Here is a 13,996-nt window from a genome sequence, read left to right as displayed (position 1 = left end):
CAGCAGCGTGTTCATTTAATGACTCCGTCATCTACACACGAACAGGCCCTACAATTTGAGATTAAGCCAAACTTCTTTGCTTTCACTAACACCAACATTCGCGCGCGCTTTGCGCCTTGGGCCCACCCTTGGCACTTGCCGCGATAACCGCGAGACCCTGAGAAGCAAGACTGAATTCTATTTACGCCGCGTCTTAATTCTCGATCCTCTCGATTTCATAGCCCGCGCGTTCATCCAGAGAAAAAGGCGAGTTCGTCCCTCGACTCACATTCGTTCCGGACCTTGCATTCTGACCTGCTGCCTATCGTGGTAAAAAAAGCGGTAACGGGAGAGTGACCGCCAGAAGTCGCCGTACAGAGCAGCCCTCGGATGCGACTACTTGAGTCATGAGCGATGCTGTCCCGACCTCAGTGGCCCTTCTGCGAACCTCCGATGACGGGTTCTTCGCCGTGTTCAAGGAGGATCTCAGCGCCTGCAGCGAGTACTTCGACGCGCTCTTCAACGGGCCGCTGTCCCAGGCGAGTCGAGGTGACTTCCTCATCCCCGGGGTAAGCAAGGAGGCGCTGAAGGCCGTCGTGAATTACGCGAGCGGCGGCGACGCGGCGATCACGGCCGACAATGTCGAAGACCTCACCGTCGCCGCGGACCAGTTGCTCGTTCATGGCCTGCTCAGTGAGTGCTGTGCGTTCATCTCGCGAAACGTGGACGTGGAGAACTGCGTCATGGTCCTCGAGATGGCGCTCTTCTTTCACCTGGAACCATTACACAAACAGGTGCTCCGTTTCTTGCTGGACAATTTCGAGCGGGTGTACGCGGACAAAGGCGACTTCCGCAGGCTGAGCCTGCAGAACCTCGAGAGCTTGTTGGCGTCGGACGAGCTCAAGGTGCAGAGGGAAGAGGTCGTCTGGGAAGCCACAGTGTTCTGGATCAAGGCGAGTCTTAAAGAGCGCAGATTGTGCTTAAATAGGCTGCTGCCGCACATCCGGCTCTGTCTTATGAAGGGGAACTACTTGAGAAAGGTCGTCCTGCGGAACTCGCTCGTCTCCAACAACCCTCTCTGCAAGACGATCGTCAAGCGCTGTCACATGATTCAGCAGTCTGAACACGAGGCGCGCATTTTAAATCCGAGCCGCAGCTTATTCGTGCAACGAGTGCCAGCTGACATCATGTTCGTCTACGGCGGGATTCACAGCGGATATAAGAGCAACACCTGGGAAGTATACGACCACAAGACCAACGAATGGAACACTGTGAAAACGGATTTCAGGCAGGATATAGTCTTCGGCCTGCAGTGTGTCTCTGTGGGACACAGAATCTACGTCATGGGTGCTGACATCGCCAAGCTGAGCCCGTTCTGCTACTGTTTCGACGCGGTCTCCGTAAAGTGGTCGCCCATAACGCCCATGAAGCATCTGCGGGCGTTCTTTGGCATAGCCGTTCTCGATAACTGCGTTTACTGTATCGGTGGCTCGCCCAACGGGATCGTCGCGCTTGACACTGCCGAAGAATACGACACGGTCACGGACTCGTGGCGAAATATAGGTCGCATCAACCACCCTCGGCTCGGCGCCAGCGCCACCTCTTGTGCGGGACGTGTCTACATAGTGGGCGGTTTGTCCACTGAAAACCTACTTCGGTCCGCAGAAGCATATGATCCCGTTACCAACAGGTGGACTTTTGTAGCTCCTATGAAGACCGAACGGCTCTTCCACAGCCTGGTGACGTACAGAGACAAAATCTACGTGGTGGGTGGCCTATCGTGCAAGGCGAACATCTGCGAGGTCTACGACCCAAAGAGTGGCAAGTGGTCCAAGGGCTCCAAGACCAAGACCTTTACGGACAAGGTCGTGGCGGTGGTCCTGGACGACAAGATCTACGCCATCGGCGAGGCAAACCAGAAGGACTACAAGCGCTGCCTCGAGTACTTCTCGGGCGACGACCGGAAGTGGCACGCGGTTCCGGGTTACGCGCCTCCGCGGTGGTTTTACTCGGCCTGTGTGCTAAGGAACTTGCCTAATGCCAAGTACTACATCAACAGACCTAATCACATTGGCTCAGAATTCGCTTGCGCTGTATTCTGAAAGCTCTCAGTTGCAAGAAATTCAATGATAAGTTAAAACGTTCTCCACAGCGTTTACTTTTTTTTAACGCAGTGATGCATTTAACGCCTACATTTGCGGTTCTCGGCGTCATTCAAAGCAATGGAATTTTTTGCATGCGCCTCTTCGCCCATGTGGCACGTATTTTTCCGCGCTTTCGGCGCGCGCTCAGCTCTTCTGTTATCGGGGACAACGACCGCGGCGAGACTTGTCTTGTCCGACCTTGCAGTAACCGTTTGAAACATTTAGTGCAGCCAGATATTACGCAGTATAAATTACGCAGATGCTGCCGTAAATGTGTTGTGTATGCAACAGAATAGTTTTCAGAATAGCTGCAGCTTAATGTAACGAGCATCAATCGGAAGTTCTTCAGCTCTCATTTACTACTGCATACAGGAGCCACTGCGAAATAAATATCGATAAACTGCCTTTCCTGTACTTCTAAATCATTCATAGAACTGGCTAACAAAGCGATGTAAATGCTGCAGCATTATTGATTCCATGTCAGATGCAATAACATATTTAAACACTGATATTACCGCGTGATATTGCTGCGAGAAATTTCAACTTTCTTTCTTCGTTATGGGGCGACACGTTTCAGGACAATCCGAAGAAAACAAAAAACAGCTCTGTAAAGATAGTTTAGCTCAAGAAAAATGTATACAGCTATAGAAATATGGATTTAATAAAGCCGCACCGAGTGATCAGAAGTGTCAGGTAAACAAAGGGGATTCACGACATTTGAACATTTGAAGAGGATGGCGCAGAAGAGGGCTTCAATCGACAGCCGACCACTGCTGATGCAGCAGTTCTTACCTCTCATCGTTCCAGTTTTCGCGAAGTTCTCGAAATGTTTTCGAACTGAGTCAACTGAGCAGAAATTGAGCACTGCCAGCGCTATGTCAGCAAGCACCCGTTAAGACGATTCAACCGACGGGTGATTAGGGCGATTCCGCCTAATATACGCGCTTTCATTTTATTCAATATAGGCAGCTGGCACCGCTGAATTTATGCTTTTGTTAAAGATTGGTTCATCAGTACAATGTGTGCTTTAGCTCAGTTTTGTTTGTGCGTACAAGATAAAAGTCTGAATCATCCGAAGCAGCTTGCGATGATGAAGGGAAACCTGTCGGTTGATACGCCACAGATTCATTTATACTGTACCACCAGGTTTATTGCTGAATTCAATGCTTGCATAGCGTTACAATTCTAAAAAGAAATTGGAGGCAGTCAACTTCACTTCTGCCTATCAACACTACTTGACTGCATTAAAGCTGCTCGAAACAACCTAAAAGCTAAACGTTGCGTACACGTATACTGAGTTTAAGCTAATTTCTGTTCTTGTAGGCGTGCAGCACAATTTCATCCGCAAGACAGGTTCGTAATAGACTTAAATTGCGCTGCTCGCCTCGCTCCCTGTTTATCAATTTAAAGTGAGCTGAAATCGAACTGCTTCTATGTGAAGCACTTGTACGCGCCAAAACAGGATCAGGAAATGCAGCTATCTCGAAAACTGATTACTGTGGGCTTCGCTATCTTGTGCCAGAGAAGGGATCTATAAATGTGTTTGGAAAGGAAACGTAGAAATGTCTTTTACGCTGCGTTGAGGAGTTTCCGAGCAGATGTACAAATGCTGATGATCTCATAGCAGATCCGCAAAAGTGAGACTCCGAAACCTAGCTCGTGTCTTAGCAAAAGTGCTCTAAACAAAAAAGCACCTATATATATATAGAATGTTCAGTCCACGTTCACAATGCAGTTCAGCTGGAGAATTATTCCTTTCATAGTTTCTTGCATTTTTGTTTTTCAGCGTTGTTAGTATTAGTGGCGAAGATGACGCAATTATCAGCGAGAAGGGCTCTTTTTTGTTGTTAAAATGGAGCAGAAATAAGAGTGAAGTTTGTTCGGGATTTGCGTTACATCGCATCTTCAGTTAACATAAAATTACTGCTTCAATAATCTCGCTCGTTGATCCGATTTTGATTTATTAACTTGTATGCATGTTAAAGGGACACTGAGGAGAAATTGAAGTTGGCTTCTATCGACAGAATACCAGCTCCTGATTACAGAAACGCCACTCATACTGACAAATAGCTCTTGTAACGTAGAAAAGAGCAAGAACCAAAATACAGGTATCGCCGCCAAGGCCAAACTGGCAAGAACAAGCGTGATGACGTCATAGGACAAAACAGTGTTGCTAGAACCAATGGTTCTAGCAACACTGGGGCACTAGAAGCCACGAATCACTGAGGCGTAGCCAATGCATGCGCAAATCTCCTTGACGTCGCCAGATGGTGCCACGTACCCGGCAGCTACGCGCGCGCCTGCAGCATCGAGCCCAATCAGCGCCTGCTCACCGGCGGTAGGCGGGCTCCCGGTATTCTGCTAACAGTAACAATGTACACGGTATGCAAAAGGTGTCTATTTGCAAGAACTTCGTTGACTACTTCGAGAACGGGATCCATCGTAACGCTGGCAAAACGCCGGTGCAAACGTAAACGAAGCGACGGTAGCGACGGCCGCAATAGCCGATAGATGCCTTCAACGTGCGGCCGGCGTTAGCTTTCTTTTCGGCTGCTGCTAGGCCGCTCTCCTGGCCGTCAGAAATCACGGAGTCTGCGTTACATCATGTGCTCGTCATGTTTCACGTGACTTAGTGCTGTGTCGTCATAAGAAAGTCCCAAGTTTGAATCAGAGCGGCGGGAAAAAGTTTTTGAACTTCGAATCCAAATTTCTTCGAAATAAATGCATTTTTCGCTGCCGGCCAAGTGGCAAGAAAGCCAAGAAATGCCGAACTATCGGATTTTGGTTTATAAAAAAACATTAATAGAGCTCTCCTCGCTGTCCCTTTAACCTGAACTCTTTTTGTTATTCGTCCTGTATCGCTGATATTCCGGGTAAGACTCGAGCGACTGTAACGATGAACGCACTGTTGAGGAGATTCTTGACGGGTGGAAGGTACGATTTGGCTCGTCTCTGATGAGCCTCATGAGACAGCGTAGTTCTGATTTCGTGTAACAGTATGTCGTTTTATTTGCTCAGGAACATGTGCCACAACGAGGGGTTATTCGAAAAGCAGTGCACGTTATTCGAAATTGCACGGAGGGAATTGGGCGCCCTGGTGTTTATCGTACGCCAATTAGAAAATGAAGAAGAGCGCTAAATAATGGAGCTTAAGCTGGCTGTGAATCAAAACGGTTCCTTTTAAACCTTTTATTACTGCTTTAATAAAAGGTTAACCATAAGTCAGAATTATAAGCGAAATAATCTTCATGCCTCTGGTGTGTTTGTTAGAGTGAAGCGCTGAAATGTTGATTTCGTTCAGAGCTGCGATTGGTCAGAGGAGTAACACAACACTGATCATGCCGTCTGTGTTTTCTGACTTACTCCTTTTTTAAAATGATATCCAATCATGAGTATGGAAGCACATGCATCGAATGTTAAGGATTATTTTGATCCTTAGCAGCCAAGAGCATGTTTGCATGCGTGATGGTTGTTGTGGCCGATCGCGGCCAATGCACCTTTTTCCAGTAATGTTCTGCGCATCCGCCAAGCCTCCTCGTCCGCCATTATTGCCGACCATGTCAGGTGGAAATGGGCAGAAAATTGCTGTACGTGTTCTTCCAAGAAAGAGCTTCTGGTCCCTTGAAGAAGCGAGGAGGCGCGGTCAGTTTCGCCAGCGCGGATGAAAAGGATCAATGCAGTGGGGAGCGTGTGTCCATAGATGACTCACGCCTACCTATTCTGGCTGGGCAAAGCGAGCGTAAATCTTAACTATTGTCCTAAATATAACCCCGCCACCCCGCTTTCGGGAGAGGGCCATCTTCGAGAGGGGAGGCGGTGAGGGCTCCATACTTTGCTGTACAGCGTCTTCGAGCAGAGGGAATATAGCTGGTTTTAAGAGTAAAAAAGAGTGTAAGTTTTGTGAACGAGACTAACGACCTCCACGTGGGTGTTAGCAGAGTGCATCGTTAGTCCATTCGCCTTCAGATAGCATAAGTCGTAAAGATGCACTCTTCTTAAACCTTAAAGCCCCTCATTCCCTTTCTCTTGTTTGCTTAGTTGCTTAGCGAGGGCCTCGGTTCTGGCAGCCTTGATGCCATAGGAAGCATAAGAGGGTTCTCACGCAGCTTCCGCCCTCTCCGTTCGATGACGTTCTGCGTCACACCTGCGGTAACTCAGGACGTTCTATGTCCGCCGCTATTGAACGTGGGTGGCGCTGATGAACACTCTCAAGGTTGGGTTACTTGTAAACGTAAATACCCCCGAAAGCAGATTTGACAGCCGTCGCCGTAGCTCAGAGGTAGAGCACCGGACGCGTGATTCGGAGGTCGTGGGTTCGGATCCCACCGGCGGCATGTGGTTGTTTTTTCTTCTGCTTTTCTAATCAATTTGCTTTAAGCGATAACATATTAAGGAATATTCTAAATTGATCAACACCACACAATAAATAAATAATTAAAAAAAATCCCCTGTGCCCTTTGGTTTCTGTGGCTGTTGGCTTCTGGCCTTCTTTTTTTTACAGTGTACTGTAAGTATGCGCACTGTCATGTTAACACGTGCCCTTACAGTACCAAGTGCGCATGCTCATGCTTGTACCTGTCCTTATATAAGCAGCCCCTTGTCTGATAATAAACACACTTTGTTCCCTGCCTCCCGGCCGTTCACATGGTGTCAGAAGTGGGATGGCGACGCGTTTCGCAAGCCGCGTTCACCGCTGTTCTTCGCCGCCCCCTCGTCCAGCTGCACCCCTAGTAGCCTCCAGAGAAAGAAGCATGGCCTCGACGGTTTTTCCACCGCCAAAGCCACTGGAAAGTACGGGTGACGCTTACCAGAATTGGATCATCTGGAAAAGTGAGTTTACTCTGTTTTCTACGGCGACCGGACTAAGGAAGCAGCCTAAAGACGTTCAGGCACCAACCCTTCTTGTGACAATTGGAGAAGAAGCAAGGCGGGTGTTCTATACCTTCGATTTCACAAATGAGGACGAAAAGAAAGACCTCGATAAGCTGATTGAAAAACTTGAGGCCCACTACAAACCAGCGAAGAATTTAACATTCAACGAGTTTCGCTTCGGCTCCGGAGATAAACGTGAGGGCGAATCTTTTAACGAATGGCTAATCGATATCCGAAGTCTTGCTCGCTTGTCCGAATTCGGAGAGCTAGAGGACAGACTACTGCACAGTCGAATAATTCTAGGAGTTAAAGACAAGGCCCTGCAGCAGAAACTTCTGTGTGAAAATCCGTCGTATGCCAAAACAGTGGAAATATGCCGAGCAAGGGAACAAGCGAAGGAGCATTTTAACGAGATCAGGGAGGAAGAAGTGAGCAGAACAGATGAGGCCGCCATACATGCGGTGAACTCGAAAGCTAGCCTCGGAATTTGCCCGAACTGCTGTTTCACGGAGCACGGAAAAGCAAAGTGCCCTGCGCAAGGCAAGCGCTGCAACAAGTGTGGCGGCCGAAACCACTTCGCGCGTGGATGTCGTCAACAAGCAAGACCGAGGGGCCAAGGATGCAAGATAAAGCAGGTCGAAATGGCAGAGGACGAGGGTTATTTCCTTCAAACCCTGGAAGTCAATGCAATTGATGACCAAGACCGCTGGTCAGCGACTGTCGACATCGCAGGTTCCGCCATACGCTGCAAAATTGATACTGGAGCCAACTGTTGCGTCATGCCCGAAGCGACGCTCAGTAACATAACTACGAAGCCAGCACAAGACTGCTGTTCTACGCTACGGTCGTTTTTCGGGCACATAGAAAAGGCCACGAAGAAGATTGAGCTTCCGGTCGCCAGTACAGCGCAGACTACCACTTCGCTATTCTTTATCGTGAAACAAGCAGTTCCTGTTACATTGAGCGGTAAGGTGGCTGAACGCTTAGGACTGATTGGCCGCTTAAACACAGTGGACGCCTCGGAAAGTAAGGAAATAGTAGAAAGATTTGAAGATGTTTTCCAGGGTTTGGGAGAAATCAAGGACGTAGCCTACCACATGGAGCTGAAACCTGAAGCTCGAGGCGTCGTCAAGCCAGCGCGACGAGTCGCCATCGCACTTCAGGAGCGCGTCCGAGCTGAGCTGGACCGGATGGAGCACGACGGCGTCGTTGCTAAGGTAACAGAACCGACTTCCTGGTCTAGTCACATGGTTGTAGTAGTAAAGAAAGAAAAAGTACGCATATGCTTGGACCCTTCTGACATAAATAAGGCACTTCTGAGGGATCACTACCACATCCCGACGTTAGAAGATATCCTACCGCAGCTGCATGGAGCGAAATTATTTTCTACTCTTGATGCATCATCAGGATTCTGGCAGATTAAGTTGGACGAGCCGAGCTCCCGCTTATGCACTATGAGCACGCCGTACGGGCGATACAGATTCCTGCGCATGCCGTTCGGCATCGCTTCAGCGCCGGAAATTTTTCAGCGGGTGATGCACCGGGTACTAGAGGACTTGAAGGGCGTTGCTGTCGTTATGGACGACATATTGGTTTGGGGATAGTCGCGATGAGCAACACGACAGCAATTTAGTAGCTTTGCTATTCCGGTGTAGACGACACAACTTGAAGCTCAATAAGAACAAGTGCAATTTCCTCCAGCCCAGAGTCCGCTACATGGGCCACATTCTGACTCCAGAGGGGCTGTGCCTGGACCCGAGCAGAGTCGAAGACATCATGCAAGTTCCGCAACCACAAAACCGTAAGGAACTGCAAGTTTTCCACGGCATGATCAACTTCGTGGCGCGGTTTGTTCCTAACATATCCACGTTGTCAGCGCCGCTTCGCGAGCTGTTGAGAAGGGACGTCGCGTGGGTCTGGACAGACCAGCAAGATAGCAGTTTTCTTCAATTTCGAGCGACTCTCACAAAGGCGCCAGTCCTTGCCTATTTTAACCAAGAAAAACTAGTGACCTTGTCAGTAGACGCCAGTCAGCGTGGAGTAGGAGCCGTTCTTCTACAGAATGGGCACCAAGTTGCGTACTCATCCCGTTCGCTAACAGAAGCACAGCAGCGCTACGCGCTGATCGAAAAGGAAATATTGGCAATTGTTCATGGTTGCACAAAATTTCAAGATTATATCTTCGGGCAGTCAGAGGTTACCGTCGAGTCTGATCACAGGCCTCTGGAATCTATATTCAAAAAGCCACTTTGTGAATGCCCTCTACGATTGCAACGCATGAGGCTTGTTTTGCAAAGATTCCCAATCAAGGTGACGTTCAAACCAGGAAAGGAGTTGTTTCTAGCCGATGCGCTTTCTCGCTTCCCGAGTACTACGGAACTAACTGACGAGACAGAACAATTTCAAGTCAGCGTTGTTTCTTCGCTTCCTGTGTCCGACCAGCAGCTCGAAAGTATTCGGCATGAAACTAACAAAGACGCTAGTATGGCTGAACTGCGCCGTTACTCGAGCACAGAATGGCCGGAAACGAAGGACCATGTGCCGCATGCCCTGCGTCCATACAGGTGCTACCGCCACGAGCTGCACGTTGAGGAAGGCCTGCTACTCAGAAACAACAAAATAGTAATTCCTCCTGCCAAGCGACCGGAAATTCAACGCTTGCTGCACACCGCACATGGAGGCGAAGAAAAAATGAAGATGAGAGCTAGAGAAGTAATGTTCTGGCCCGGCATGAGCGCAGACATCTCATCTCTAGCTAAGTCATGTGCATCGTGCGAAAAGTACAAGCGCAGGAACACTAGACTGCCTATGCTGAGCCACGAGATACCAGGCCTGCCATGGCAAGTAGTAGGGCTTGATATTTTCCACCACGATGACCAGTCCTACCTAATCCTCGTGGATTTCTACTCGTTCTTTTTCGAGGTTCAAAAGCTACGTCAGACAACAGCGACAGCGGTAAACAATGCGTGCATGCTCGTCTTCGCGACTCATGGAATCCCGGCAAAGCTGTGCAGTGATAACGGCCCACCTTTCAACAGCGCCTGTTTCCGCTCTTTTGCTGCGCAGCTAGGAATTGCCCACCTAACGTTAAGCCCGTACTATCCTCGCGGTAACGGCATGGCGGAGCGTGCGGTGCAGGAGGCGAAAAAACTGCTCACGAAGTGTCCTTTCGCAACCCTGGAATTTTACAGCGTCCTGCTGGAGTGGCGAAACATGCCAAGGGAGGAGCAACCGAAGTCGCCCGTTCAAAGGTTGATGGGCCTCCAAACAAGGACCCAGTTGCCGGTTCTTCCCCAGCACCTCGAACCGCAAACTGTGCCATCAAAATCCGTTCGCAATCGCCTCCAGGAAATAAGAGAAAAGCAGCGCGTCCTCTACAACCGAACGGCTAAGCGTTTACCACATCTTCGCAGCGGGTCTCAAGTATCGGTGTACGACACCATACGCAGATCTTGGTCGGCAGCTGTGGTTGTAGGCCCTGCACGAACACCTAGGTCATACACCCTATTTACAGACAGCGGACAAGAGCTGCGGCGCACCAGGGAGCATCTCAGTTCTAATGAAATGCAACCAACGTCGGTCCCTGAAGCGACCATTTCTGCGGAGTCGGTATCCCAGCCTGACCAGATGGCGGAGCTACAACCTGAGGGCATCCTTCGTAGAAGTGACCGTCAGCGTAGACCGCCAAAACGTTACCCCCTGCCACAGAGACCGCAGCATTAGGTCCCTGACATGTGAATTTGGAAACTTTTTTATTCCTTTTTTTCCTTTCTTTTGGGGGCCGCCGCGGTGGCTCAGCGGTTATGGTGCTCGGCTGCTGACCCGAAAGACGCGGGTTCGATCCCGGCCGCGGCGGCTGGAATTTCTTTGGAGGAGAAATTCTAGAGGCCCGTGTACTGTGCGATGTCAGTGCACGTTAAAGAACCCCAGGTGGTCGAAATTTCCGGAGCCCTTCACTACGGCGTCTCTCATAGCCTTAGTCGCTTTGGGACGTTAAACCCAATAAACCAAACCAAACCTTTCTTTTGGTTTCTCTTCGAACAGAAAGAAGATGTAAGTATGCGCACTGTCATGTTAACACGTGCCCTTACGGTACCAAGTGCGCATGCTCATGCTTGTACCTGTCCTTATATAAGCAGCCCCATGTCTGATAATAAACATACTTTGTTCCCTGCCTCCCGGCCGTTCATGAGTTTTGTCAATCGGCAGAAGGCCCAGATAGACTCACAGCCGATTTCCAGCAGAGTCCCAGAGATAAAAATCATCGTTTACATAAAGTTTATTAAAATACAGACGAATGCGGTCCTCCTCCTTCCTTATTGTTTTGGAAAACTGCCACACTTTACGGCGCTTATCACAAACAGCGTAAGAGTACTCGCGTGATATACTAAAATTGGTGTTGAATAGTTGTAGCCAAGAATAACGATAGATTCGACTTCCTTCTAATTATACAATTTGACATTAATGGGACGTTTCTTTCCAGCCGAAAGACGCCCTAGGCGATGAGCTCTGGGAAAGAAATCGACAGTAATGCTAAGTTGCTCTGTCCAAAATTCTCTTATATCACACTCTGAATCTTTCCAAGGCTCAGATGGACCGCAATCATCGATGCCGCAAAACAACACGTTCGACCACCTTGAGATTTTGCAGTTCCTCCACCTTATCCTGAACTTTTATAGAGATATCAGCACTTGACACAAGTTGATTGGAGGGTAGTGTTTCTATTTTGCATTCCAATTTAATAACACTTTTAGTCAGCTGTTCCAGGTCATTGTTGAGGGTGACGTGGAGGTTCAAGATTTGATTTATACCTTAAAGAATGCTTGTGTTCACCTCAATACGCTCAACGGCTAAAACTACAGCGTCAAGTTTGCCTTCCTGCACTTTAGTCATAGGGCCTACGTTTACATCCAAGTCGCCGCCAAGAACCAAGGTACGACGCAGGAGCACGATGAACATACTTCTCGCAATCCACTACACAAGAAGGCCACGACACCGCAAAGAGGCAAACATTATTGTCGCGATAACACTTAAGTTCAAGATTACTAACCTGTAGAAGAGCCATTCGTGAGTACGGATGCATAGCAGCAGTGACGTGGCTCATTGCGTCAGCAGGAATGACGCCCTTTTCAAGCAGCCGGATAGGTGACGTCGCCCCATGTTGCTCGACGAAGTGCACAGTGGGTTCCAGAATAAAAGGTTAAGGGTAATGCGGCCAATCTGTAGGGAGGCAGTAGGTGTCGAACGTCTCCGCGAAGTAGGTTGCAGCATCGCTCTCCCAGACGCTCATCTTGGGCCCATCCAGAGAGTAGGGTTGACCCGGTAGGCTGGCCCAGGATAAGCAGCAGCAGCAGATGCACAAGCGGCGCTCGTGAGTATGGATGCATTGCAGCCCTGGCGTGCCCAACGTCACTGCTTTGACACTGCTGCGTCGTGGGCCCACTCATGCGGGTGGCATCCAAGGGCCTTTAATGCAATGGTTAACCAGGGCCATTAGGTCTTCAGATGATTCATTGAACAAAATTTTAATCGTAGATAAAGTGACCTGATCGGGGCCAGGAGCCGCTGGGGATAGGTGCAGAACAGTTTTCGATAGCTCAGGCATACAGACCTCAATAAAATCATTGGGATGCATGCGAATATAGCTGGAGAAGGAAGAGCAGACGCAAATCGACGCTCTAGGCCACACGCAATGCCCTCTAAGACCTTGGCGATGCCAGCAGGGGACTGAACAAGGGATTCAATTTTAAGGCGAAAGCCTTTAATGCCTCATACTGCCGTTAGCAATCCGTGTCGGCAGCCGTGTCTGCGTCCGTGTCGGCAGCCGTGTCGGCAGATGTGCCGACAGATGTGTCCGCGTTTTGACGGGTGTCCACCGAGATATGTGAGACCGTTACTGCGTAATTTTTTTTCCTCAATACAATCTTCAGTTTCTGCATTACGGTCCCTCTTTCTCTTTTTTTCTTTCACCTCACTTCCTCCCTTCGTGTACGGTGTGGTTAAGGTGTCCACCGAGATGACTGAGAATTACAGCGCCATTTCCTTTCCTCCAAAAGCGTTGCGTTCAAAGGAGGGCAAGGCATCGCACCGAACGGATGGTGGCGTTCCGTGGACTCCCTGGCAGCGCTACAACACGCTGTCTTGTGCCACTCCTAAAGGCGAAGCTTAAGCGGCATTAATTAGCAGTCAATTAGTGCTGAGCGATTAATCAGTAATCAGTCATTAATTAGTAATTTGTCATTACTTCGTCATCAATTATGTGTGACGTCATACAGTGGTAACGTCACCAATGTTACATAGGCAAAGGGGTGCGGAAAACGCTTTCGCCTCTACGCACTTTAGACAAAGTGCCCCCGAATTTTTTGAGAGCCGGTGGAATCATATTTCTGCTCTTCATGAAATTAAACAAAGCTCGTCTATTTCCTTATTGTGAAAGAAATTTGTAATGACTTGCATTATATTCCTCCTTTGCGCGGCAGCCAGTACGCTTTAATGTTACTGAAATTTACAGTCGGGGAAAAAGTCTCCGGACCACGTGTTCGTCTAACGAAGCCGAATGCTCCGCTATTAGTCGGCAGCTGGAAACCACACTTGTGGAGGTAAAAGCTTAATTTTTGTTCTTTCATCGACACAAGTGTGGTCTTCAGCCGCTGTCTGATAGAGAGCTATAAGCTTCGTTTTGAGGAACACGTGGTCCGGGGACTTTTGTCCCCGACTGTACTTATAACCCAACCAATTTTTTGGTCATTGATTCTTGAGAAGATTCTTCCCGGCTACTTTCCGTCGTCTATAGGCACACGTACACTATGATTTTCACCGATTATTGGCAATTGCAGCGTTGTTTCCCTTGGCAAAAAATTCAGGCTTTTGTCTCGCGCTTTTCAACACTGAGCATAGAGATGTAGCTCTGCATTCGGCACTTCTCACGTGGGTGTCAAGTCTGCAAAACCTCTTTCTCCCTTCGTTTCGACGCGGCCTACCATCTTCAACATGGTGCGTCA

General features: G+C 49.0%; 1 protein-coding gene across 1 annotated transcript; it reads left to right on the top strand.

The window, feature by feature from the left end:
• The first annotated feature begins 386 nt into the window (after positions 1-386).
• LOC149325980 (kelch-like protein 10) lies at positions 387-2,081 on the top strand. The gene has a single exon (XM_089564439.1). The coding sequence runs from the start codon at positions 387-389 to the stop codon at positions 2,079-2,081; it is 1,695 nt and encodes a 564-aa protein (XP_089420565.1).
• Positions 2,082-13,996: the final 11,915 nt, after the last annotated feature.

The sequence above is a fragment of the Amblyomma mixtum genome, chromosome 10 (genome assembly GCF_055824585.1).
Source record: "Amblyomma mixtum isolate Tamu chromosome 10, ASM5582458v1, whole genome shotgun sequence".
Lineage (NCBI taxonomy): Eukaryota > Metazoa > Arthropoda > Arachnida > Ixodida > Ixodidae > Amblyomma > Amblyomma mixtum.
This window is presented reverse-complemented; position numbering and strand designations above follow the sequence as displayed.

Coding starts and splice junctions, on each gene's coding strand:
- LOC149325980 (XM_089564439.1), top strand. CDS start 387: ATGAGCGATGCTGTCCCGACCTCAGTGGCCCTTCTGCGAACCTCCGAT.